The sequence below is a fragment of the Gobio gobio genome, assembly GCF_949357685.1.
Source record: "Gobio gobio genome assembly, chromosome: 11".
NCBI lineage: Eukaryota > Metazoa > Chordata > Actinopteri > Cypriniformes > Gobionidae > Gobio > Gobio gobio.
In genome coordinates, this window is record NC_137104.1 from 19,993,690 (window position 1) to 20,018,446 (window position 24,757).

Here is a 24,757-nt window from a genome sequence, read left to right on the forward strand (position 1 = left end):
TCATATTAACTTGTACAAAAATGTCATTCTATGACCCCTTTAACAATTGTAACGTTGTAAAGTAACATTGTAACTTAAAGGGTTAGTTCACCCCAAAATAAAAATTCTGTCATTAATTACTCACCCTCATGTCGTTCGACACCCGTAAGACCTCCGTTCATATTCGGAACACAAATTAAGATATTTTTGTTGAAAGCTGATGGCTGAGAAAGGCTTCAGATAGGCCTCCATTGGCATTCAGTACATTAACACTCCCAAGACCCATACAAGGCACTTAAAACGTTGTTACAAAATCCATCTCACCACAGTGGCTCTACAATAATTTTACGATGCGACGACAATAGTTTTTGTGCGCAAAAAAAAAATCTAAATAACACCTTTATCCAACTTGTTCTTGTCTTCCGTGTGTGCCTCCACGACGCATGCGCGAGAATATGACGCAGATCCGGCGTTCAGACACATGACCCAGAAGCGATTTGTTTACAAGCAGAGGAAGACGCGCGTGTCTAAGCTGTTGGATTAGGGCTGGGCGATATATCGCATGACATTGTTAGGCGCATCTCGTCAGTAAAGCCGGTTCCTTGATTAGTAGTAAATCACCATCACCTGCTTTCAGATAGAGCGGCATTTACTACACAGAGCCGTAGTTCACTGACAAGCTGAGCCATATCGCATTAATTATCGCAGGCGATACGTCCGTGATAATTAATGCGATATGGCTCAGCTTGTCAGTGAACTACGGCTCGGTGTAATAAATGCCGCTCTATCTGAAAGCAGGTGATGGCGATTAAGTGTGCATTTCATGGATTCCCGAACGCTGGCACTACGTCATATTCTCGCGCATGCGTCGTGGAGGCACACACGGAAGACAATAAGTTGGATAAAGGTGTTATTTAGATTTTTTTTTGCGCACAAAAACTATTGTTGTCGCATCGTAACATTATTGTAGAGCCACTGTGGTGAGATGGACTTTGTAACGACGTTTTAAGTGCCTTTTATGGGTCTTGGGAGTATAAATGTACTGAATGCCAATGGAGGCCTATCTGAAGCCTTTCTCTGCCATCAGCTTTCAACAAAAATATCTTAATTTGTGTTCCGAATATGAACGGAGGTCTTACGGGTGTCGAACGACATGAGGGTGAGTAATTAATGACATCATTTTCATTTTTGGGTGAACTAACCCTTCAACAATTATTTTATGGCATTACTTTCCAAAATAACAAGTCAGTCAGTCAGTTAGTGTCTGGCACTGAATGCGACAGAAACGGAATCCCGCGCTGTACTTAGACATGTGCCGGTAAAAGGTAATACGATATACCGCAATAATGAACATGCACAATATTGTTATCGTGGGCACTTCAAAATACCGTGAATAATTATTTATTACGAATTATTCAGATTTTTAGAATGTATTTTAAGAATACTTTACCCATCAACCGTTTAAAATGAACAACGTGTCAAAGAGGAATGCGCACTGATGTAAACAGACCGTTCATGAGCCGAGCACATGGCGCAAGGCGTGAAGACGCACTGAAGTGCACATTCACTTTCAGACAGCAGAGGGCGCTGATGGAACAGCAGACATACAGCCGTTTCCCCAGTAACCAAAATCCGGTGCTCGTCATCACATAACCTAATACTTAAAGACTTAAAGTCATTTTCAAACTGAATTTTTTTTTTAAGTTTTAAATTACATGCCCTAGATATTGTTTGAATATGTTCTGACTGTTGTTCAATCACACACTTTACAATATGGCTCCATTATTTAACATTAGTTCATTCATTAACAAACTGACAATGAAAAATACTTCTAAAGCATGTATTAATCTTAGTTAAATGTACATTTCCGCATTTAATAACACATTATTAAAATCAAAAGTTGTAACTGTTTTATTTAATGGACCTGAGCTTACACTAACAGTTGCTTTTTTAAACTAACATTATCAAAGAATAACTTCTGTAAAAATGTAGCTATTCGCTCTTTGTTAATGTTAATGCATTAACTGGCGAGACATTATTGTAAAGTGTTACCTATTGTTCTTTATAATTCTTTAGCACTTTAATCTGTTTCAAATATTTGTTTACTTTATACATTTTTTGTGTATTGCTTTATTATATTTAAATGTTTGGTTCTTTTGTTATAAGAAAGTTTTTAAACCTGTTATAGTATGACAACATAGGGCTGCCGCGGTTATGAAAATTACCTTGCGGTTATTATGGAAGGCTCAATAGCGCGGTCTGCGGTATTACCGCGTTTTTGTTTTTGTTTTTTACAAACCTAATTTATCCTGATTTTACTGCATAAAAAGCTCTGTTGTTGAGTTATTATGTAGCATAAATTGTTGCTTTTTAACTGACAAAGATACACGTTTTAAAACATTTTTGTTTATTGTTAAATGCAAAACAGCAACAAGAACATGCCTTTTCCCATTAAAAAAATAAAAGAAATCAAATAATTTTAACGTATCATTGATATAATTGTCCCTATATTGAGGATCTAAAAAACTGGCCTTTGCCTAAAGTTTTTGTAAGGCAGCTGGTTCATACTTCCCCTGTAGAACACTACACATTTTGTGCTTTATGTCCGATGTTAAGGTGGTATCCTCGCTTGATGGTTTAAGCATATCTTCTGTCAGGAGTTTCAGGACGGGTTTGACAGAAGACACTGTAACGTAGCTTTCGCCAGACAGCAGATCCGTAAACTCAGCCGCGGGTTGGGTACTCTTGTATCATTATTCATTTATTTTAACATCAAATGCACATGACGAATTGTAAAACAAGGCCACAAAAAAAAAAAAAAAAAAACTGAACACTGCGGTTGCCGCGGTTTCTGCGGTTGCTTTCCTTCCTCTGTGGTTGGCTTGTTAATAGCGCGGTTTTACAATATTGCGGTTACCGCGACAGCCCTATGACAACACTTTTTTTGCAACTTTTTTTAAAATATCGTGATAATACCGTATACCGTGATAAAAGCTTCAGCAATTAATCGCAACATGAAAATTTGATATCGGCACATGCCTAGCTGTACTTGGACCGGGTAACGTTAGTGACGGAGCCGAACAAAACTGACGGATCGCCGGCAATCGCTGCAGGCCTTTTACAGCAACGATATGCTTTTCCGACTTTGCATGCGACTTCAAGGCTTTTATGCCTAAACTAGACAGCTCCAACGTCTTCTTACACAGAGAGCAATAGGCTTGATACCGATTGTTAGCGACGGGCTTGAGCCAGGCCCAGTTCCAGAATCAAATCACTGAGGGTGCTTCTGAAATTACTGAGGGTGCTCTAGTAAATGTGCTCCACCACAGCAGTGTACAGTGAGAAATGTATGATTATTTATTTATATTTTGCTTCAAATTGTATATTAATCTTTACATTACATTAGATTTTTTTTAGGTCATTACATTGTTTAGAGCATAAAAAAAAAATCCTATGTTATATGCTATATCCTCTGCTCTGTAGAGGACACCAGAACTATTTATTGAGAAAACGAAAAGACATGAATAGACAAAAACAATGGGATTTTTACCAAATCAATTTTTATACTTCAAGCTTTTTTTATCCAAAATTTGTATAAAGATGATTCTCAATGTTATGAAAGATATAAAAGAATAATTTGATATACCATTTTACTATGCAATATGTGTGTAAACATGGCCATATGCCATTCCCATTCTATGCAATGCATCTATACACTGAATATAATTTGTATATTCATGTGTTTTGGGACAATATGTAATTGTAAAAAGACGTGTAATAATATTTTCATAAGAATGTCTCATATTTCATAAGAATATCCAGACTTAAAACTGTGCATGTTGTCAGAGAAATTCGCTAAAATATAATTAAAACCTCTATTCTGGGTCTCAGGAGGATATTTCTGTCTCGAGCAGAGTGGCATTTATATTTAGATGTCACTTCCTAAACTTTGCTGCATGCGATTGGCCGTCGGTCCTCTTAGCAGCAATAGTTTTATTCAATGAATGTTACAGACTGTAGCCTCGAAAGTGAGCCAAGATCGCTACGATCACTAAAATGCTGTTGCTTTGTCAGTTCATCGTGATCTCACAAAGCTCCGTTATAAAAATTAAGTTGTCAACTATAAATATCTTACCTACATCGTGTCTTGTTAATGAGAGGTTTCGCGAGCCTGCATTAACTGCATAGCCTAAAAACGCTGCCGTTTTGAGTGGTGAGATTCTGATCACGTTCAATAGATCAATAACTATATGGGCCCTATTTTAACGATCTGAAACGCAAGTGTCAAAGCGCGAAGCGCAAGTAACTTTGTGGGCGGGTCTCGGCGCTGTTGCTATTTTCCCGGCGGGATAAATGGCTCTTGCGCCCGGCGCAAATCTAAAATGGGTTGGTCTGAAGTAGCTTCATTATTCATAGGTGTGGTTTGGGCGTAACGTGAATAAACCAATCAGAGCGTCATCCAACATTCCCTGTAAAAGCAGGTGCCCAAGTTCCATTATGGATTGCTATTATTATGGCGTATTTACCAGGCGCACGCCAGGAGCGGTTCACAGCCGAGGAGACTGATGTTCTTGTAAGAGCAGTGAAAGACAGAGAAGTTGTGTTGTATGGGGATGGGAGAAACCCACCCAAAGTAGCGTCGGTTAAACAGGTGTGGGAGGAAATAGCCACAATTGTTTCATCAGCTGGCATCCCCAGGACGTCACACCAGTGCCGCAAGCGCTACAATGACATCAGAAGACGGGGAAAGTCCAAGCTTGCCAGCATCAATCGGGCACGCCGTGAAACGGGAGGTGGATCTGCCTCTACTCAGGACCTGACGCCAGCAGAGGACATCGCTGCGTCCACCCTCACCGATTTTTTTTCCTGGTTCTTGAGGGACAAACCAATTTGTTAGATGTCCTTATATACATACATGTCTTGCCAGAAGTTGCCACTATTGGGCAAACAGGTCTCCTTAATTATTAGACTACAATTAGCCTGAATAATTTGTAAGCTAGATTGATGCCTATTTTTTCACATCTTCGTGGCACACCACAATGATTTCCGTCATCTCATGTGTTAATATTTTTTAGTGTAACAATTTATGATTTGCAAAAATAACTGTTGCATCTGTGTAGATTACATGAGCAAAGTGTATGCGCGTTGTGCACGCTATACATTATGGTCAAGCATGCGCCCTTAAAATAGCATAATGAACAACGCGCAACGCGCCACTGACTTTAGACTAGGTTTTTTCTGGTCAGTGGCGCAATTGTTTAATGGAACAGCAAAATAGCACCAGGGATTGTTTGCGCCGGAACACGCCTCCTTTTTTGCGCTGAACCGCCCAGGTAGCGCAAGTTCATTCACTAGTTTAGCGACGTGCTTCTGTGGAGGGAAAAGCGCGCTTTGCGCGGGTGCAAAATAGGAATGACACATGCGTCGGTGTACAAAGTCAATTGCGCTGGGTGCAAGATAGGGCCCTATATGTGATTGCAATCATTGGCTGCATTACTCACCGCTGCAAACACTCGCTGTAATAGATGCATTTGACGCTCTCCAGAGGAAACAAATTTGCAAATCTGCCAAATCAGTTTCGCCAATATTATTACAGTATCAACTGAGGGTGCATTTGCTTGCGTTTGAGGGTGCTTAGCACTCTAGCACCCCTGTTGAACCGGGCCTGGCTTGAGCCAGCTACTAAACACACCGTCTTCGAGCCATAGATCTTTAAAGGAACATTTTCCCATTGTGATAGCCAGGATGATTTCAATTAAACTAAGCAGTGATTCAGTATGATACAGTATGTTCTGAGTTCGCGTGAGTCTCTGTGAAAGTCCTTCCGACAAGTCTGTATGCTGCCGCAAGGACCTTGTAGTTCTGGAACGCTGTGATACCACCCAGAATCCTTATACAGAACTACAACAGGCGAAACAAATGAATGCCATAGCCGCCGCGAGCGCATTTTGATGGAATAACAAATTAATGGACGAGCATATCAATTTAAGACATGGCTAAATGTTTTTTATGACCTTGTATGGAAAATCCGGACGTTTTTATGACTTTTTATGGCCTTAAATTCTTATTGTTAAATGTATGACTTTTTATGACCTTTTATGACCCCGCGGAAACCCTGATTAAAGATTCTTGTAAGTAACACTACTATATTGCACAGGTATCTATTTATCATATACACAATCATTTAGATCTTTAAATTACAACTTCATAGACACCAAACACGGTATAGGTGAGGTCACATTAACCGGGGGTTTTGTCATACAATATGCATTCATGTATACCTTACTAGATATGTTTGTATATTTTGCATGTATTCAAACAACACTCATCAAGTATATCGAGTTCTGTTAAAGGAAATGGAGAAGATTTTCTCCCTTTTGTGTAAGAAATCAATGTTTTGTGGCTTCAAACCACATGGCAAAACCAGTTTGTTGAGTTTGAGTCTGTGGTCATTCACAGTTTGTCCTCTTAGGACTGAGAGACTGGAGTGAACAATGGCCAAATGGTATCAGTCTGTGATCAATCATCTTTCCCTTCAACAAATGGTACATGGCAATTGTCTTTGTAGGCTTATCTCCTAGCCCACCTGCTTCCTTGATAGTGGAACTTCTTTTGGGGGATGGGTTTCTAGGCCCAGAGAGAGTTTCACCAATTGTTTGTTTAAATATAACAAAAAATTATGTCTGATTTGTTTCAGTTACTACACATGTGTGGTATTAGGGGTGGGCATCTGGGCGATATACCGGTAGACACGATTAACTTGTAGAAATGTTTCAACCGGTAGAGATTTTGGAGTCGACTATCGTCTCTATCGCGGCTACATGCTCATTTGAAGTTGCTGTGCTGCGCGGTCACGGAAGCTTATTGTTTGCAATGCGTTTTTAAGCATTGCAGTTTAAAAACAAGTGAATAAGCAGCAAAAGAGAACTCATTTCATTACAGGCACGCAGTCTCTGAGAAACTGTTCCTCAGCGTGTGAGAATTTAACTGTTTTTTTTTTTTGTCAACTAATTGGGCTAGACAGTTAAATACATATTTGTGTCAAAGTGACCATGTATTTGCAAGTAAACAGAGTAATTTATGTCATAAGTGAACATTAACAGTTGAGAGAGAAAACACATGAGTATATTCAGGGCTTGACATTAAGCCTGTTCATTTAAAAAATTTGCTTGTCCGGATTTTTTTTGTAAATATAATCTATTCTGAAGCAATATTCTCACCAGTGTTCAATCAGCTTTGACATATTTAAATATGCATATTTGTGATATTTTTACCTTTTTATAAAGGGCATTTTTCCATAATCTTATTAAATATAGGATACGCTTCAGCTTTCCTTTTATATTCTTAAATTTGATCTATAAATTAAATTAGAATAAGACACTATAGGCTATAGGTTACCAATCAAATTAAATCATTTACACTGAAAAATTACAACTGCATTAAATAATGTTATGAGATTATTTTAAATATTTTTGAATATACAAATAAGAAATGTTGGAAAGATGAAACTAAACCACCAGTAGGTGGCAGCATGTGACGGTCTTAATGAGCGAGTCATTGAGTCGATTCAGTGGCTGTCGTTTACGAATAGGTCATTGAATCTTTGATTCAACCGATTCATTAAAGCGCTGAATCATTCAGTAACACGCTGTTGCTGTGAGATGCGTTACGGTTCTGTGATATTTGTTTGGAACTATTTTCGCTGCTGAAATAGAACAAAAACAGTTCATATTGCATCTAAAATGTAAGTGACTTAATGTGAATTCATTGTTTATGGAACTGGTGTATGAAATCAGTTTCATTTTCAGTCGTGATGGTATTCAGGAAAACTACACTCTTGTTAGTGTGATGCTGCTTAACTGTATCATATGTTATAAATATAAAAACTACACAATTTTAACCGTGTATGTTAACTGAGTTTCTTTGTATGAGCGGCGCTCATTTGTTTTCGATTTTCTCCTCGAGAGGCTGCGCGAGCCTCAACAGCACAACCTTGCCAGTTCGTTTTATATTATTATCCACTATCGATCGCCACTTACACTAACTGAATGCAGAATCATTATTGCACTTTGGTGATTCCCTAGTTATTTTTTGTTTTGACATTTTACTCAGGATACTTGTCCGTCGGGCAAGTAAAATAATTTTTCACTTGCCCCTTCAAAAAAATCCACTTGTCCCAGACAAGCGTTAATGTCGAGCCCTGATATTAGATCAGTGCAGTCGGTCAAACTTACAGCATCCAAATTTACCTGCTGTTGTTAATGTGAACAAAAACAAAAAAGAGAGAAACCCTCTCACTGCTCGATTAAATAATTTTTGTAACTTTAAAAGGTGCCATAGAATGGAAAACTGTATTTACCTTGGCATAGTTGAATAAAAAGAGTTCTGTACTTGCAACTGACATAGCATGAGCCGCAAAACACCATTGTTTTCTCCTTCATATGTAAATCTTGTGCATGAAAAAGACCAAAGAAAAACGGGCAAATCCCAACATAACACGACTGTGACGTAACAGTCTGGATCATTAATATTAACGCACCCACAATTTGCATATACCAGCCCATGTTCAAGGCCAGGCAGTATTATTGTGGACCTGCACAGCCGAATCATCCGAAGTTCTGCAGATCTTGTGAAGAAGCAAGTAAGGACAGTAGCGATCATGGATCATGGCAGATCATGGATATAAAGGTTATATTCCAGGTTGTGCAGGGGATGTGAGCACTTTTCATACCCTTCCCACAGAACAGAACTGTCAACAGGCATGGTTGATGTTTATCTATAACAGGATACCGCTCCAATTTAATTCAAAGGTGTTGGTTTGCTCTGACTAGTATTAATTCAGTTTACGAAAATACACTCATCTAAAGGATTATTAGGAACACCTGTTCAATTTCTCATTAATGCAATTATCTAATCAACCAATCACATGGCAGTTGCTTCAATGCATTTAGGGGTGTGGTCCTGGTCAAGACAATCTCCTGAATTCCAAAACTAAATGTCAGAATGGGAAAGAAAGGTGATTTAAGCCATTTTGAGTGTGGCATGGTTGTTGGTGCCAGATGGGCTGGTCTGAGTATTTCACAATCTGCTCAGTTACTGGGATTTTCACGCACAACCATTTCTAGGGTTTACAAACAATGGTGTGAAAAGGGAAAAACATCCAGTATGCGGCAGTCCTGTGGGCGAAAATGCCTTGTTGATGCTAGAGGTCAGAGGAGAATGGGCCGACTGATTCAAGCTGATAGAAGAGCAACTTTGACTGAAATAACCACTCGTTACAACCGAGGTATGCAGCAAAGCATTTGTGAAGCCACAACACGCACAACCTTGAGGCGGATGGGCTACAACAGCAGAAGACCCCCCCGGGTACCACTCATCTCCACTACAAATAGGAAAAAGAGGCTACAATTTGCACGAGCTCACCAAAATTGAAGTTGAAGACTGGAAAAATGTTGCCTGGTCTGATGAGTCTCGATTTCTGTTGAGACATTCAGATGGTAGAGTCAGAATTGGGCGTAAACAGAATGAGAACATGGATCCATCATGCCTTGTTCCCACTGTGCAGGCTGGTGGTGGTGGTGTAATGGTGTGGGGGATGTTTTCTTGGCACACTTTAGGCCCCTTAGTGCCAATTGGGCATAGTTTAAATGCCACGGTCTACCTGAGCATTGTTTCTGACCATGTCCATCCCTTTATGACCACCATGTACTCATCCTCTGATGGCTACTTCCAGCAGGATAATGCACCATGTCACAAAGCTCGAATCATTTCAAATTGGTTTCTTGAACATGACAATTAGTTCACTGTACTAAAATGGCCCCCACAGTCACCAGATCTCAACCCAATAGAGCATCTTTGGGATGTGGTGGAACGGGAGCTTCGTGCCCTGGATGTGCATCCCACAAATCTCCATCAACTGCAAGATGCTATCCTATCAATATGGGTCAACATTTCTAAAGAATGCTTTCAGCACCTTGTTGAATCAATGCCACGTAGAATTAAGGTGGTTCTGAAGGCAAAAGGGGGTCAAACACAGTATTAGTATGGTGTTCCTAATAATCCTTTAGGTGAGTGTATGACGAAAAATGTTCGTTGACAACCTTTTTTTCCATGACTAAGACGAGATGACAAAAACTTCCTTAAACGATAACTGTGACTATATAAACATGCAATATCACTGACAAAAAAAAGACGGGACTAAAATGAAAAACTTGACCAAAAATCACTCTTTGGTTTTGTCCCGGGGGGAAAGAGGAGCGCTCGAGCGTTCATGCTTGGGGCTGCCATATTTCAATCATTTAAATCCTCCAATCAGAGCTGTTCTGATAAAAGAACACATATTATATCTGGAGGTTTACTTACAATTTGCTATCTGGCATGTGAGCTTTCATTCTCACGTGCGCATGATCTGAAAACATCAATAATCTCCATTAGAGATTTTCTGCTTAAAGTGTCATTCAGGTGGTCTGTGTTCTGTCACGACTCACGAGCCCCTTGTGCTGTTTGCAATTGTGTTTGCTGAATAACTGCACTTGTGTGAGCTACTGAAATGAGCCTTGCTGAACAGCCAATCAGAGCAGAGCTCAACATTATTATTCATGACCCTTCCAAATAAGGTAATAACAGCCTATTTCATTCTAGGGATAAATCCTAGAGTTGTAAATGGACATGTAAAACTTATCTGGAGTATTTTTGCCCTTACCTAAGCCACATACCTTCTATATAAATATCAGAGAACAATTTAAAAAATATATTGTATCAATGCATTCTATGGCACCTTTAATAAGAATAGATGTAGATTTAATTTACACAGTAAAGACTGCATTGTTTTTTATATACATTTGATTACTTTATACATTTTATGTAGTATTTATTTTTTTCAGGTAGATGCATTTCATTGGTCTCTTTGTTCTGTTGTAATTTGTTTTATTTGCTCTTTCTTTATCACAGTTTACTTGCCTTCAGTAAGCTTAAGAGTTTTTAGGCTAGTATTAGTATTTTATATGATATTGTAAATGCATTTGCATTTGTGACGGGCCGCAGGTTGAGAACCACTGACTTAAATGATATGCTGCTAATGTCTTGGAGCCACAGGAGCCAGGACACGTTTGGAGGTCTTGTGGAGTCCATGACACAAGCTGTTTTTGTCAGCATGAGGGGGACCTATGCGATATTAGGCAGGTTTTAATGTTGTGCCTGATCATTGTATGGTACTATAAACTTTGATTTATAAGCTAAACTGTTGATCTGTATGGATTAGGCAACCATAAACTACCCAAAACAACTTACTAAAAACACAAAGCATCACAAACCCCATAATCACTCAGGGTTAGCTACAACAAATTAAAACAAGCTTACCCCCTTATCAATGGGATATCAAAAGCCTTTGCTAATATAACATATCAATAAATATGAGAATATGAATCCAGGTGCAGACGAATTATTCATTTTAGCATCCATAATGCGTGATGCATGTTCAGCTCCAAAAAAATAATAATTGTTCAGTGCTACTGTGCATCTAATACAAGTTGATTTTCTCTCTGATCTGCAATTCAAGGTTCTAAGTTTCCATGAATTTTGTGAAATACGTTTCATGAAAAGTAATTTCTAGCTTAAGAAATATGCGATGCAAAGGCTGTATTTATTATAGAAATGTCCTTGAATTTCCCATGCCCCTTTAAGATTTTAAAAATTTACAAGAATTGTCCCAGCCTTGATATCTCACTTTTGAAATTGCCTGATATTTTCAGGTTTCCAGTGCAATAATCTGACAGGAAATAAATACCACTTTTTTAATGTAAGTGACATCGGAATACCAATGAAGGAGACATTCTACACTTTGGACATATTTGGTAAGTAAAGCCACATAAAGACATGGAGGGACAATCATCTTAGACAGCTTTGTGTGCGATTTAGATTATAAAATGTGCATTTTTTCCTACAAACCAGTGTCAGTTTGTTTATTTAATTTCATTTTAAATCTCAGGAACTAGCTCCCAGGTTGCCCTGATCCCATGTCAATTTCTGAACTAGCTACAGACCCTGTGGGAAGGAAGGGCAGCAAATGAATCGCCAATCATGACCTCATGTTTCATTACTATAACAACAGGCTGTTCCACTAGGAAAATACATTTTGACAGTCTTGAAATAATGACAAAACTGAGTAACAGAAAAACCTGTAAATCAGAATTTTAAACAAGGTAACGCTACACCAAGATGCTTTTCAGTTCAGTATTCACTTTGAATAGCGCGTCAAACCCCATGTAGATTTTGAATATTATAACAATAATATAGATTTCACAATTGCAGAGTATCTACACGATTTGAGGACAGTACGATTTTCTGCATATTTTTTTGGCAGATGACGCACGACGAGCGTAGCCAAAACAGATCACATCCAGCGTGTTGTAACGTGAAATAGCAAACACAACTTCTGCTAAACGTTTCGCTCTTTCTCCAACGGGTGTGTTCAGCGGAGGAAAACCCTAAATCGTGGTTTATAGTTTACAGGTACTTTACCTTGAGTTTCTGCAGAGGAGTATATCTCAACTCGTGTACGAAAGGATTTTTGAAGTGTGCTGAAACGCCCGAGTCTCCTCCGTCCACAGCCGTGTGTAGTTTTCTGTTAGGGATCCTCATGCTGAAAGAGTAAACGTGTATCTTTAAAAATAATAACAAAGGGACTGGCAAATGCGTCCACGTGGTGCTCCTCTTATATACTAAAGCACTTTTCGGATTTTTCTAGCCTTACGTGCGCTTCAAGTCGGATTTTTAACAAGCAATGCTCGGCTTCGGTTTTTGACGCTGTCAACTCCTGTAATTTACCGAGCGAGCAGCATCATGCTCGTTTTCATTGTGCGCATGCGTGATAAACGCAAGTTCTGACATCACATCTAAGCACTGGATTTTTCTAATGATATGGAGGATTTGTTATTATAACAATATTTTTTTCTTCTCAACCTTGTTTTTTTTGTTGTCTTTTTTCTTTTATTTTTGACTGACAGTATCAAAGAACTCTCGGTGCTTTTCATAACAGTGGAAGACGGTTTAGTTCCAGCTCTATCGCCTAGAGAATAATTTACATGCACGTGCTTAACCCGTTGGGATCTTGCAAACATAACAACTTTCCACAGTAGGCACAGCTGAGTGTTGAGAAAGATGATAATTTACTGTTCAGTCCTCAAACAAGGACTCTGCGCAAGAATCATATTATGTGCCTGGATATAATTTGAAGCTTAACAGTTCTTCAGTTCTCCCTTATTCATGCTTCTCTATTGGAAGAGTTTTATATAAAATTCGGAGAAAGTGTGCATGTTAGAACTTATAATATAGGCTACAATAAGAAAAGACACAAGAATAAAAGTATTTAGGTTAGGATGAAGCATTTGAGTCAAAACGCTTGCAGCCTCATCAATGTAACATCGCCACCTGCTGTACAATTAAATGCCTGGTGTCTGGGATAATATACAGTCAAATCAAAAATTTAGACACCAGATATAATTTTGATATTTTTTTACTAGTGGGTGCAGGACACTAAAGTTAATTTATGTAATTGAGTATAGCAAAATAAAGTAAACTGTGACATACCCATAAATTATTCATACAGTGGACTACCAGTAAAATTTATTAAAATGTCGGACCAAAATTATTGCGACATTTTGACCTGACCATGTTTTGCTTAAGTGTTTTTTCTTTAATTGCTAATGCAACCTTTTACACCGCAGACTGAACAAAATGAAGCATTGCTTGGTAATTGATAGACCAAAATTGCTATTATCTAAGTGTGTACTTAAATTTAACCGCTGACAGCTGATTGGTTGATCCATTACATACCTTTATATCAAAGTTAAGACATTATCCAGATGAATTTCTGGATGAATTTGTTCTGACACAGTTTAACTTCTTAATTTGAATAGTTTAAGTTCTTGTCATATTGTATTACCATTTTCTAAACTACAGCGAATTAACTGTGATAATGTGAACAAATTTTGGTGTCTGAATAAAATTTGGTTTGACTGTACATCATAAATTCACAGATCACAGTTATGAAAAACAAGGAAATATCAAAGAGAACTTTTAGTTATTATTATTGACCTAGAAAAGTCCAAGAATTTGGACAAAATTGACCAAGAAATTAATGTCATGGTAAAAGTCAAGCAAGTTTTTGCTAGACCAAATGGCAAAAGTCTGAATTCGAATTATTTTTAATAAACAACCTCTATAATATTCAATGGGTTTACATGCATATTTATGGTCCGTATTTTAGGTAACTGCTGCTCTCCTGAACATAAGTGAAAAACAGTGAATAATTCTCAAAACCTCAATGTCAATATTTATTAGAAACTATGAGCATTTTATGCTCAATACACCATTCAAGACAAGTGATTATTGAGTCTTCATTTGAGAAACAGCAGTGGCATGAAAACACACACAAGGTCTCGATTAATTCACCCCTGCCGCTGCTTGTGTCTGGGGTGGGATTTGCAAAAAACAAACAACCTTCCACGGCGGCGGACGAAAAAGCAGTCTTTGCAACGTCTTTTAAGAGCTGTTTTTGTCTTCATGCCAGCGGACGGTTGAACACACAGGAGCGGCTGGCATTGTCCAAGCAGGGGAGAAAGGAAAGCTGTGGGTGGCTCGCACATTGGGTTGCCGAATTTCCTAAATCTCATCGTTGCAGCCGTGATGGTGGAGATGCATCTCTGTGCACCTACTGCAGGTAAGGAGCCGAAAGCAGCACATCTGGCAACTTGGGACAACTGTCGAGTCAAGGAGCCAATAAGAGTAGGAAGCAACATGGTGTCAACACCTAGTGAAAAAGAAAATACAACATTTAGGGGTGTGAAATCCAGTACCTATAATTTTTTATAAAAGTTTTGCTGGTGCTAGCTGCTAGTATGATCTACTTAAAATTACGGAAATTGCTAAAAATGTCAAACAATTTCTTGTCATAATGCATTATAAAGTATCATGGTTTTGACAGGAAATATACAATTACTAACCTTCTGGGTGAATGCTGACTTACATTACCAATTTATATGACCATATTTTGTAAATGGTTTCAAAATATCAATTATATTAATTTTCATTCTGTCCTTTTAGTTCGTATACAAAACTGCGTGTTAAAATATAATACGGGCTAACCTCATTTCCACACATATGAATTTCATGAGAGTGTATGTAGAAGGCTTCATTACAACAAAATTGGCATAAGATAGACTTCGCACTTAGTGGACCGCTAACTAGCTTGTCAGGCTGAACACTTTCTCTCCAATGGCATATAAATGTGTTGATTTCAATGCAATGATTACAGTCAGACATACAAACAAAAAAATATGCATCGCATACCTGTCTGAATATACCGATAGAAACGTGTGTACATAAGCCTATTTAATCCCAAAAGCATCAATGTGAAGGTAGCATGCTTGCTTCAAGCGTGCGGAAACAGTTCCTGTGACGTAATGACTTTGAGGAAAGTCATAACGCACGCATGCGCAGTACACTCATTGAAACCCGGACTTGTTGAGGTTTGTTTGTTATTTTGTTATTAATGGATTTTATAAATATATTTATATAATCTGTTGTAAAGGGGAAATGTTTAAACGCACGAATCAAAGAAATGCAAATTAATTCTGTTGCTCTCGACCAGCAGGGGTCAGCAGAGAAGCATGAAGCGTTTTCATATACACAGCAGAGCAAAGGCTGATGGGTAGTGATTACAAGCAAACATGGCAGCCACCCTTCCAAGGATCTTGTCCTTCGGTAAAAATACAAAGGCGTTGTTCAATGGCATGAGGTTATCTGTAGTTCCAGTCCAGCAATACAGTGTACCGGTTTCTAATTATGGTGAAAAAGTTACTCACACAGGACAGGTGAGGCACCGTTTTAAGGTCTTTAAAGAATCCAATGCACAGCACGTCTGTTTATCTCTATTAACCTTACGAAATTAGCCATGGTCTATCTACAAATAAAAAAATGGTTACTATGGTTAAACCATGGTAACCACAAATGAACAATGGTTTTGCTACATTAACCGTGGTATTTGTAGAAAACTGATTATACAACTGGCAATCAGTCCGCCAAAAAAACATGGTTAATACTCTATTATAATAAAACCATTGTTAATTTTCGTAAGCATTTGTTGTGAGAATTGATTACGGAGAAGAGAATTTTGTGTATTTAATGGGAACTGAGAGATGAAAGATGCTGATGCATATCTCAGTGTTATGATGGGACTGGATTAATAACGTTTGCTGCTTGTTTTTGTTGCAGCTCTATGATGAAAATGATGTGAGAAGAGCTAGATTCATCGGTAGGAAAAAGGAGGTAAAGAGAACTATTTATAGACCCTGTTAACAATTTCAACACTGTACTACTCTTCTCTAAAGTAAAATATTGTCTTAGTTTGTTCACTCATAGGTCTTTTACTCTTTGTTGCAGGTGAACGAGAACTTTGCAATCAACTTGGTTGCTGAAGAACCAGTGTCAAACATAGAGTCAAGAGTGGTGTCTTGTGATGGAGGCGGAGGGGCTCTCGGACACCCCAAAGTTTACATCAACTTGGTAAACATGAATTTTATATAAGAACAGTTTCTGAAAGGGAATGAATGAGAAGGTTGCCTGATGAACATAGCAGCAAAATGTTTCCCTTTGAGTTTTACTCCCATGAAACATCTCAAACAATTTAAAGGCATAACATGTAATTTTTCGCCACTAGAGGTTACTTATTCAAAATAAAGGCATAGCTTGATGACGCCTGACTTTTATGCCGCAGATGTAGGGATGGGTATCGAGAACCGGTTCCAGATTGCCCAGAACCGGTGATTCGATAAGAAACGCACAATTCGATTCCACTTATTGCTTACTGTGTGTGCATTTTATTATGATTTTTAACCGCTGCACACACACACACACTCACGCGCGTGCTGTTTCCTGTGCTGCAGACACACGTTCACGTGCGCACAGAACGGCTTCTAATAGTGAATGAATTAGGGATGTGACGGTGAGGAAATTTTCCCACCGGTTAATTGATGTGTGACAACACCGGTAATACCGGTATCACCGGCGGAGGCTTTTAAATCTAAAGTAACATGCACACGACCGCTCTGAACTGAAAACGCGCCAGTGCGCGCACACCGTGAATGACAGCTCGTCTGTAAATGCGTGCTCTGTGAGTTCATGGGTGCGTCTCAATCAGTTCCCTAGTTCAGTAGTCAGGGCAATGATCAAGCACTGATCAGTCTATGATTGAGATGTACGCCATGAATGAATAACAGTTCGTCCCCTTGTTTATACTCGACGCGCCCGCACGAGCGCGAGGGTGCGCGCGGCAAAAAATAAATGCGCGGAGCGCGGAGGCTCGCACTGCGGAGCCAGGCGAAAGTAAACAATGCGCGCTCTGTGCGGCCGTGCACATTTTACTTTCAGTTTTGAATTAGCGCCAATTCGGCTGCGGGTTGCTTGAATTGTGGGTTCATTAGCCTATTATTTTTAATGAAAAACACAACAACAAAACAAATGACAAACTCCCTTAAATAGGCGCTTTTACGTTTCGCTTTGAAACCAAATCTTCCGCGATCATCTCAGTCAGCTCCTCACTCTTAAATCTGATGACTCCTGCCGCTGCCGAGACTCCCGGTCGGATCCTGCTTTATTAAGCAGACACGTTCAGTTTTTATTTGTATTGTCTGTTCTCTAACTGAACTAAATTATTTTATTACTATAAAAAAATCAAAAAGACGGTGGGCGGTGCCACGGTGGGCAAGTGATGTAACCGGTGTTGAGTCTGGACACCGGTAACACCGGCAACACCGACTATCGTAGCAAGCCTAGAATGAATAGTGCGCAAAAATGAACTGAGTTCTCTTCCTCGTCTTTTTGCACTGCACGGGAATGGACAAATACACACAAAAATGGCAAAAAACACAGTTGGTTATGTCGTTGACGGCAGATTTTCTTGATGCCGTCTGTATGATAATGTTATTCAAACAACAAAAGACGAGAATTCGCTTGCGCTTCTAGACAGAATAACTTTGAACTATATTTGTAATGTATAGCCTATATTTTATCAATAAAGTACAGTGTTATTTTACATTTGATTACGGTTTCTGTACCTACCTGAAAATGTTCATTTCAATCATCTTTGTTCAATTGTATTTATGTGCAATTGCTAATTTGTTTATTTGTTCATTTATTGGAGTGTTTACTTGTCTTCAATTATGCTTGAAATTTATATTAGGCTTTTTTATTTTTAAACCATAGGCAAAAGTTGCTTGCCTGTTGATTTTTTTTTTCATGGTATTCAGCTACAATTAAATGCTTTGCATTAATAGCCTAATAATAATTTTTTTAATTCAAATGATACCCAACCCTACGCAGACGATCGCTTCCGCTTTTTCCAGTCTGTGCGTTCGCTCATCGGCTACTATGAGACACTTGTTGCACACTGCAGTAAGCTAAATCAATATTAGGCATGCTAATATGGTACTCTGTAATTCATGAAAACGAGATTTAAATAATAAGACTAACTGTGTTGAGCTATATAACAATGATTAGTTTTCTGTCGATGAATGTATCCAAACAGTTGCTCACTTGTCTAATAAAACACAAAATATATTAAAGAGTCTTTTGGTGTTTCCATGCTTTCTCCAAAAAAAATGGAACTCGAGGGTAACGCGGGTATGATATCATTGATAGGCGACGCACGGACATGGTCCGTGTCCTGGCTAAAATTGCTTATTTCTCTGGATTTAAACATTCTTGGAAACATTTGGGATAATGTAAGTACACAATTCAACAAAATATATAGCATTGGTCTAGTGGTTTTTGGATATTTTACTCCAAAAATCTTACATATTGTGCCTTTAACTCAAAATTAATTAAAATGAACTGAAAATAAATGATGTGCTACCCAGGATCGCATGATCTTAAACAACAAAATCACTTTGTTGAAGTGTCCATCGAACGTCCTTGTGGAAAGACCCTTTGAGCAGGAATTTAGTTGCTTTATTTTGTTTAGGGTGAATTTAGCACCCCACACCGTTCCATACTGCCCTTCAAAGGTGCAAAAAAAATGGTTTTGAGATGAATAGATGACTATTTACTCAACTTGAAAGCATAGTTCACGTTTCTGAAATGCTTTATTCAGTTGAACTAATTGAATGTTTAGAGAAACTGTCTTCATGTTGCATTCAACATTTACTATTGCATCATGCATTAATTAATTCAACCTTTTCACAGGACAAGGATACCAAAGTTGGCACTTGTGGATACTGTGGCCTGCAGTTTAAGCAGAAGCATCATCACTGAAGAACTCTCTTGTGTTTGAGTGGGCCATACATTATTCACATTTGAAGATATCTAATTCTTTTCTCTGTAAAATAAAATATTACTATAATATAACTACAAAAGCTGCAGCGTTTCATTGCTTCTTGTTTACATTTTTAGTTCTTTCTTTTCTGGTGTCTTGTGCACTCTTCCAAGCAAGCGTCTCAAGGTCGGCAAATCATACACATGGTTTATTCCAGCATTCACTGACAGAGGGCGCACATGGTCTGAGCAAAATTATATCAGTACTTTGAAGTGCCTTGAACCCGCAGCATTATCCAATGTGTTGACATAATTTCCCGTGAAACGGCTCCAGCTGTAAGCAGCTCCTCCCCCTTTTTAAAACCGCCAATAGCCAATATCGTTAATATCACAGTTTGACTAGTCTAGAGCCTTTCTGTTTAGTAAAGCCACAGTTTCCTCCTAATCTCTAACTGTTTCTCATCATAATCTCCTCTATATCGCTTTGTAATACAGCATTCTGTGCAGAATTCAAATGGGTCCGATATGTTTTGTTGTCTCCGCCGACTCGCGCATATGATCTGCTCTTGTGTCTCTAGACCGGAGCAGACTATGTGTGCGGTGCGCGTGAAACCAGACTTCATTCGCCTCAACTGAAAGCATATTTACACTGTCTGAATCGTTTCCTATCGCATATATAGTGCGCTATGTGCCATTCACCATGTAGAATATAGTAAATGTGTGAACAGCTGACATCAGCGTCTATTTATAGTGTAGGGGGTGGGACACTTCAGATTCTAGAGATCATTTGATTGGACAGAAGTTGTGATGAGAAGCTGAAGTCCGCTGTGATGTCATAAAAATCTGATCCATTGTAGCGGAAGTGAAAGAATGTAAATTTTGAATGCTTATATCTCCTAAATGTGAATTTTGTTATTGTTTTGGAACACCAGCTTATTCATAACGTTAAGGCTAACATATTCATACTAAAATATAAAAAACTGACATTTTGATTTCAGGGGCCTTTAAAATAATTATAATGTATATTCAATGTCAGCACTTTCTATTTAAATGTTTTCAGTTTATTTTGGATCTTCCCTCCCTACACCTGGTTTTGATATCACTACCGGTTTGAGCTTACCTCTGATTATTTATCAAAAAAACATTTTTATTTATAGAATTTTCTAATGGCGCACTAATTTTTGTTTTCTAAAAAAAAAAAGTAGATCATACATGATCAACTATAAAACAACTGAAGGTTGTCACCCACTTTACCTGAATCCACTGGCCCACTTTATCTAACACATTCAGCCAAAATGGGCCAGCAATAATTAAACGCCTACAAGAAAACTAACACGTATTATTATTTGCAATGTATTCCCTGTTAACTAGTAAACAAAACAGGAACTGTCACAATAATATTTGTTTACATTTAGTGAGCACATAATATAATCAATTATTCAATTAAAATAGCTATGTATGGATTATTCCATTTAATTAGATGGACTTTTAATATTAATTAAAAGGCTTAAATCTTAAAAAGATGGCTTAAGCATTTTTGAGTGCAACCTTATAAGTTAGAAAATAAAAGTCAGAGGGTTTTCTACTTTAGCCATGAGGGTGTCGGCCACACCCACCAGTGTCATATTGCATCAACCAAAACTATTTATCTTTTTAAAAAAAAAAATATGTCTCTTCAATTAAAGACCATTGTCATATTGTACAATCAAACTTAAAAGGCCCACTTTACCTGCATTCACATCTATAGGCTATTATCATGTTTTCGTTTAAGTGTCTTGAGTGAGTAATTCTATAAAATGTCCTTTGTGGTTTGGGCCATTGAGTTCAGACAGCATATGTGCAATACCTTGAGTGACTGTAATAAATATGTGCCCTAAATGATCTGACAGGTCTGCATAATCAAATAGCCTACTGTCCTCTAGCTCTGAAATAAGACCGGTCAGCTTCCAGTTCGCATAGGCCGACACAAATTGACATGTTCCTGCTCTGACAGACTCTGTAGGGTAGATGGTGTTCCTTTTACTTTCAGCGTTGTTTCTGAAGCACTTAGGGCCGCATTAACAATGCGGGGCTGAAGCCCCAAGGCCCAAGCAAGTGATTGTTTGAGGAGTAGATTGACTGGCTATCACCTGAACTTCTTCCGTTAGGCCAATTGCCGAAACCCCACTACCTCGCACCCATATATTAATACTGCGTTCCAGGCAGGTTTTTGAGCCCGTAAGTCACGACTTCAAACCACGACTTTGTAGCATTCCAGACAAGGGCTGCGTCCGAAACCTGGAAAATGCTGCCTTCGGAGGACACATTTCAAGGCAGGAAGGCACCAAGGCACGTCCGAGTCTAATGTTAGCTTCACTTCCTGTCTCCTGAGATATCGTCATCTGATTGATTTTTGAAGGCAGCATATTTGTATCCTTCGCTGCCTTTGCTATCCCACAATCCTGTGCTTTCCATTCTGTGACAGTTGAGCTAGAAAAAAAGATGGCGTCTGAAAGTTGCGTTTGCTCGTCAGTTTGTGTGTAAATGTACGTTTTTTACCAACATTTCCACTTCTGATGTCATTTCTAGCGAGAAATTACTAATGTAGTAGTTAAATATGTGTTTAGTTCTCACTAAAGCTCTCTCTATTTTGCTGTAGATCATTAAACTGTTACCCTGCCTAAGAAGTCTTTCCGAAATTCGTTTTGTGAGGTGTCTTCATGCTTAAACGCTGCCTTACAAACCATCGTCTGATAAGGCAGCAAGGCAACTGCCTAGGTTTTCGGACGCAGGCAAAGTCACGGCAAACTGCCTGAGTGCAAGGAATTATGGTAGCTAGATGTAAACAAAGCATGGTTTACTGTATGGGGTTTATGCTCATTTACAATAATTTCTATCGCCAAAGGTGCTTACTCCTCGCTTATTTTAGGGAAACGGAGGAGAAAAAAGCGGTGCATAAGGCAAGAGAAAGCTGTCATACCTATTATTTTGCGTTTATTCCTAAAATACCGTGTAGGACTTCCATAAACACCCCATCCGTAGAGGCTGCCATTGTTGTTTCGCGGACTATGTGAGAGCTCGTAACTTGGAGTATCGATCTAGTACGAGTTCACGGGTGGTAAGTCACAGGTTTGACTGTCGTTCCAGTGCACTTTCATGGGTAGAAGGTTGGGAAAACGCTGGTTACTGGTTGCCTGCAACGTGGCATTTGTGTTGTCATTTAGTGCAGCACGTGGGAAACGAAGAGCAAAAGCTAAGCGATGAAACGGCTACCTGATTACCGCGCACGCACCCAGCAGTCGCAGCGCGCGAAGTGAATCGACACAAGCAACATAAGTAAACATTAAAGGGTTAGTTCACCCAAAAATGAAAATTCTGTCATTAATTACTCACCCTCATGTCGTTCGACACCCGTAAGACCTCCGTTCATATTCGGAGCACAAATGAAGATATTTTTGTTGAAAGCTGATGGCTTAGAAAGGCTTCAGATAGGCCTCCATTGGCATTCAGTACATTCACACTTCCAAGATCCATAAAAAGGCACTTAAAACATCGTTACAAAGTCCATCTCACCACAGTGACTCTACAATAATTTTACGATGCGACGACAATAGTTTTTGTGCGCAAAAAAAAATCAAAATAACACCTTTATCCAACTTGTTCTTGTCTTCCGTGTGTGCCTCCACGACGCATGCGTCATTTCATTTTTGGGTGAACTAACCCTTTAAAGACTCTGTGGTGAACCTAGTAAAATCAGATGGACTAGCCCCGAAAATGTCTAGGTTAAGCGTACACCGGTAATTACAAGCTTTTCAATACACACAGTGCCACCACTATAAAAAAAAAACCATGTAGTTACTAAAGCTGTAAAAAATATGACATTATGGTGTCTATTGTTAATGTTGTTATTATTAGCCGTAGGCTACATTAAATATGGGTAATATAAGGGCAAACATGTCACTTTTATAGAGGTTGTTTTATAGTGTTTAAGATGTTTTTCATTAATAGCATATAGTTTATTATCAGTATTAGTATTGTTTTTGTTGTTGTTATAGAAACCATAAAACCATGGTAATGAGGAACTTGGAGTCATTATGATCAAACTGGATTCTATGCAAGAAATATGCAAGAAACTTTTCAGGAGAAAGCTTATTTCTTCTGTGTAGATAGCCTATGTTCAGTTCTAATGAACTTTAACTGCAAAATATTAATTAAATAATTAATAACCTTGCAATATTTATATTGTTAAACACATTTGCAGAAAAAAATATCTATTATTTGTTTGTTTCTGTCCTTTAATTATTCCAATTTATTTAACCCCAGCAAAACATTAATGGGGAAATGTGTGGGCTTAATGGGAATTTAGAATTTTAATGGGCTAAAATATCTTTTTTTGGCACAGAAAGAAGACCTTCTAATGATAAAACTATATAGAGTACACTCCTTAAGGCAGTCGTGTGCTCAAACGTTGTTGCTGTTTCTGGAAACCTCATATCTACTTTGACCTCAATGTCTGGTGTTAATGCATTTATGTTTTTAATATGTTGTAGCCTGGAATATTTTTATATTTATACAGAGATACAATACATTGTATTTGTACTTTTTGTTAAAGATATAATAAAAAGATACGAATTATGCATGCAGTTGAAAACTTTGTGGCACCAAGGCTACTATGAAAGGGGGCCCTTGGGTTTGCTATAGCCCCAGGGCCCTATGTGTTCTTAATGCGGGCCTGGGCAGGACAACATGAAAGGGAGCAAAGGGTGAAAGAACAGAGCAACCTGCATCTTTAAGCACTGGTGAGCTGCGTTCCTGTCTCGTTCCTGCTAAGTTTGGAGAATGTCAAGGGGGTATAGTCTGATAAGAAACACTAGTGCGGAACAATACATGTTTGAGGAAGATCATATATATATTTCATCAAGAGTATTCTCTGCCGGCACGGCCATGCTAAATTGGCCTTGTGGCAGTGTGGAGGAAGCCCAGTCTCTAGTGGTGCATGCAGTGGAACTGAGTTTTCCGGCTGGAGGCCCCTCAGGTTGAGAGAAAGGCAGCCATGCTGCTATAATTGGGGCTGGTGACAGAAGGCAAGAGACAGCGTGATGCCAATTAACCCTCATCTGCGCTCTGTCCTGTCCAATATGTGTGATAGGTAAGGGGAAGGCTTCATTGTTAAGGGCTGCAGCTTTTTTTTCTTTATCATGAGGCATCTAAATTGCAGGTGGTTGGCCAGCTTAAACATTGCTCTGAGCAAAATCTTGGGGTGAAACTGAGCATGTGAATTGTGCTGCATAGAAAAGTGCTCTCTATTATTCATGAAGCTAAAATGGAGCCAGCTGAAATACAGCAGGATGTTGCAGGGTCGCAGAAAACGTTGTCTTTCACAGTTTAAATTGTTCTGCAGCATTGGCGGTAGGTATAAATGACATTTCAATGGGATCACCATTTATTTCCACAGTAACAGAACTGTTATTTTATTCCGTTTAAATCCAAA

At 38.6% G+C, this 24,757-nt stretch overlaps 2 protein-coding genes across 3 annotated transcripts in view; one reads left to right on the forward strand and one right to left on the reverse strand.

The window, feature by feature from the left end:
- The window catches only part of lpcat1 (lysophosphatidylcholine acyltransferase 1), a 56,954-nt gene extending 44,138 nt beyond the window's left edge, over positions 1-12,816 (reverse strand). Inside the window, exons 1-2 of the mRNA XM_079828476.1 lie at positions 12,731-12,816; positions 12,499-12,619 (exon numbers count right to left, since the gene is read on the reverse strand). Coding sequence (XP_079684602.1) covers positions 12,499-12,618 — 120 coding nt within the window. The 5' untranslated portion in view covers position 12,619; positions 12,731-12,816. The remainder of the gene's footprint in view (positions 1-12,498; positions 12,620-12,730) is intronic.
- Positions 12,817-15,662: 2,846 nt separating this feature from the next.
- On the forward strand, positions 15,663-19,380 carry ndufs6 (NADH:ubiquinone oxidoreductase subunit S6). Of its 2 annotated transcripts, none has more exons than XR_013817479.1 (4): positions 15,663-15,851; positions 16,252-16,305; positions 16,420-16,958; positions 17,812-19,380. XR_013817479.1 is itself a non-coding variant. In XM_079828897.1 (4 exons), the coding sequence occupies exons 1-4, from the start codon at positions 15,708-15,710 to the stop codon at positions 19,285-19,287; spliced, it is 390 nt and encodes a 129-aa protein (XP_079685023.1). In that variant the 5' UTR covers positions 15,674-15,707; the 3' UTR covers positions 19,288-19,380. The 2 variants fall into 2 exon arrangements, 1 of the variants encoding a protein (XP_079685023.1); XM_079828897.1 differs by having other exon boundaries at positions 15,674-15,851; positions 16,420-16,542; positions 19,219-19,380.
- Positions 19,381-24,757: the final 5,377 nt, after the last annotated feature.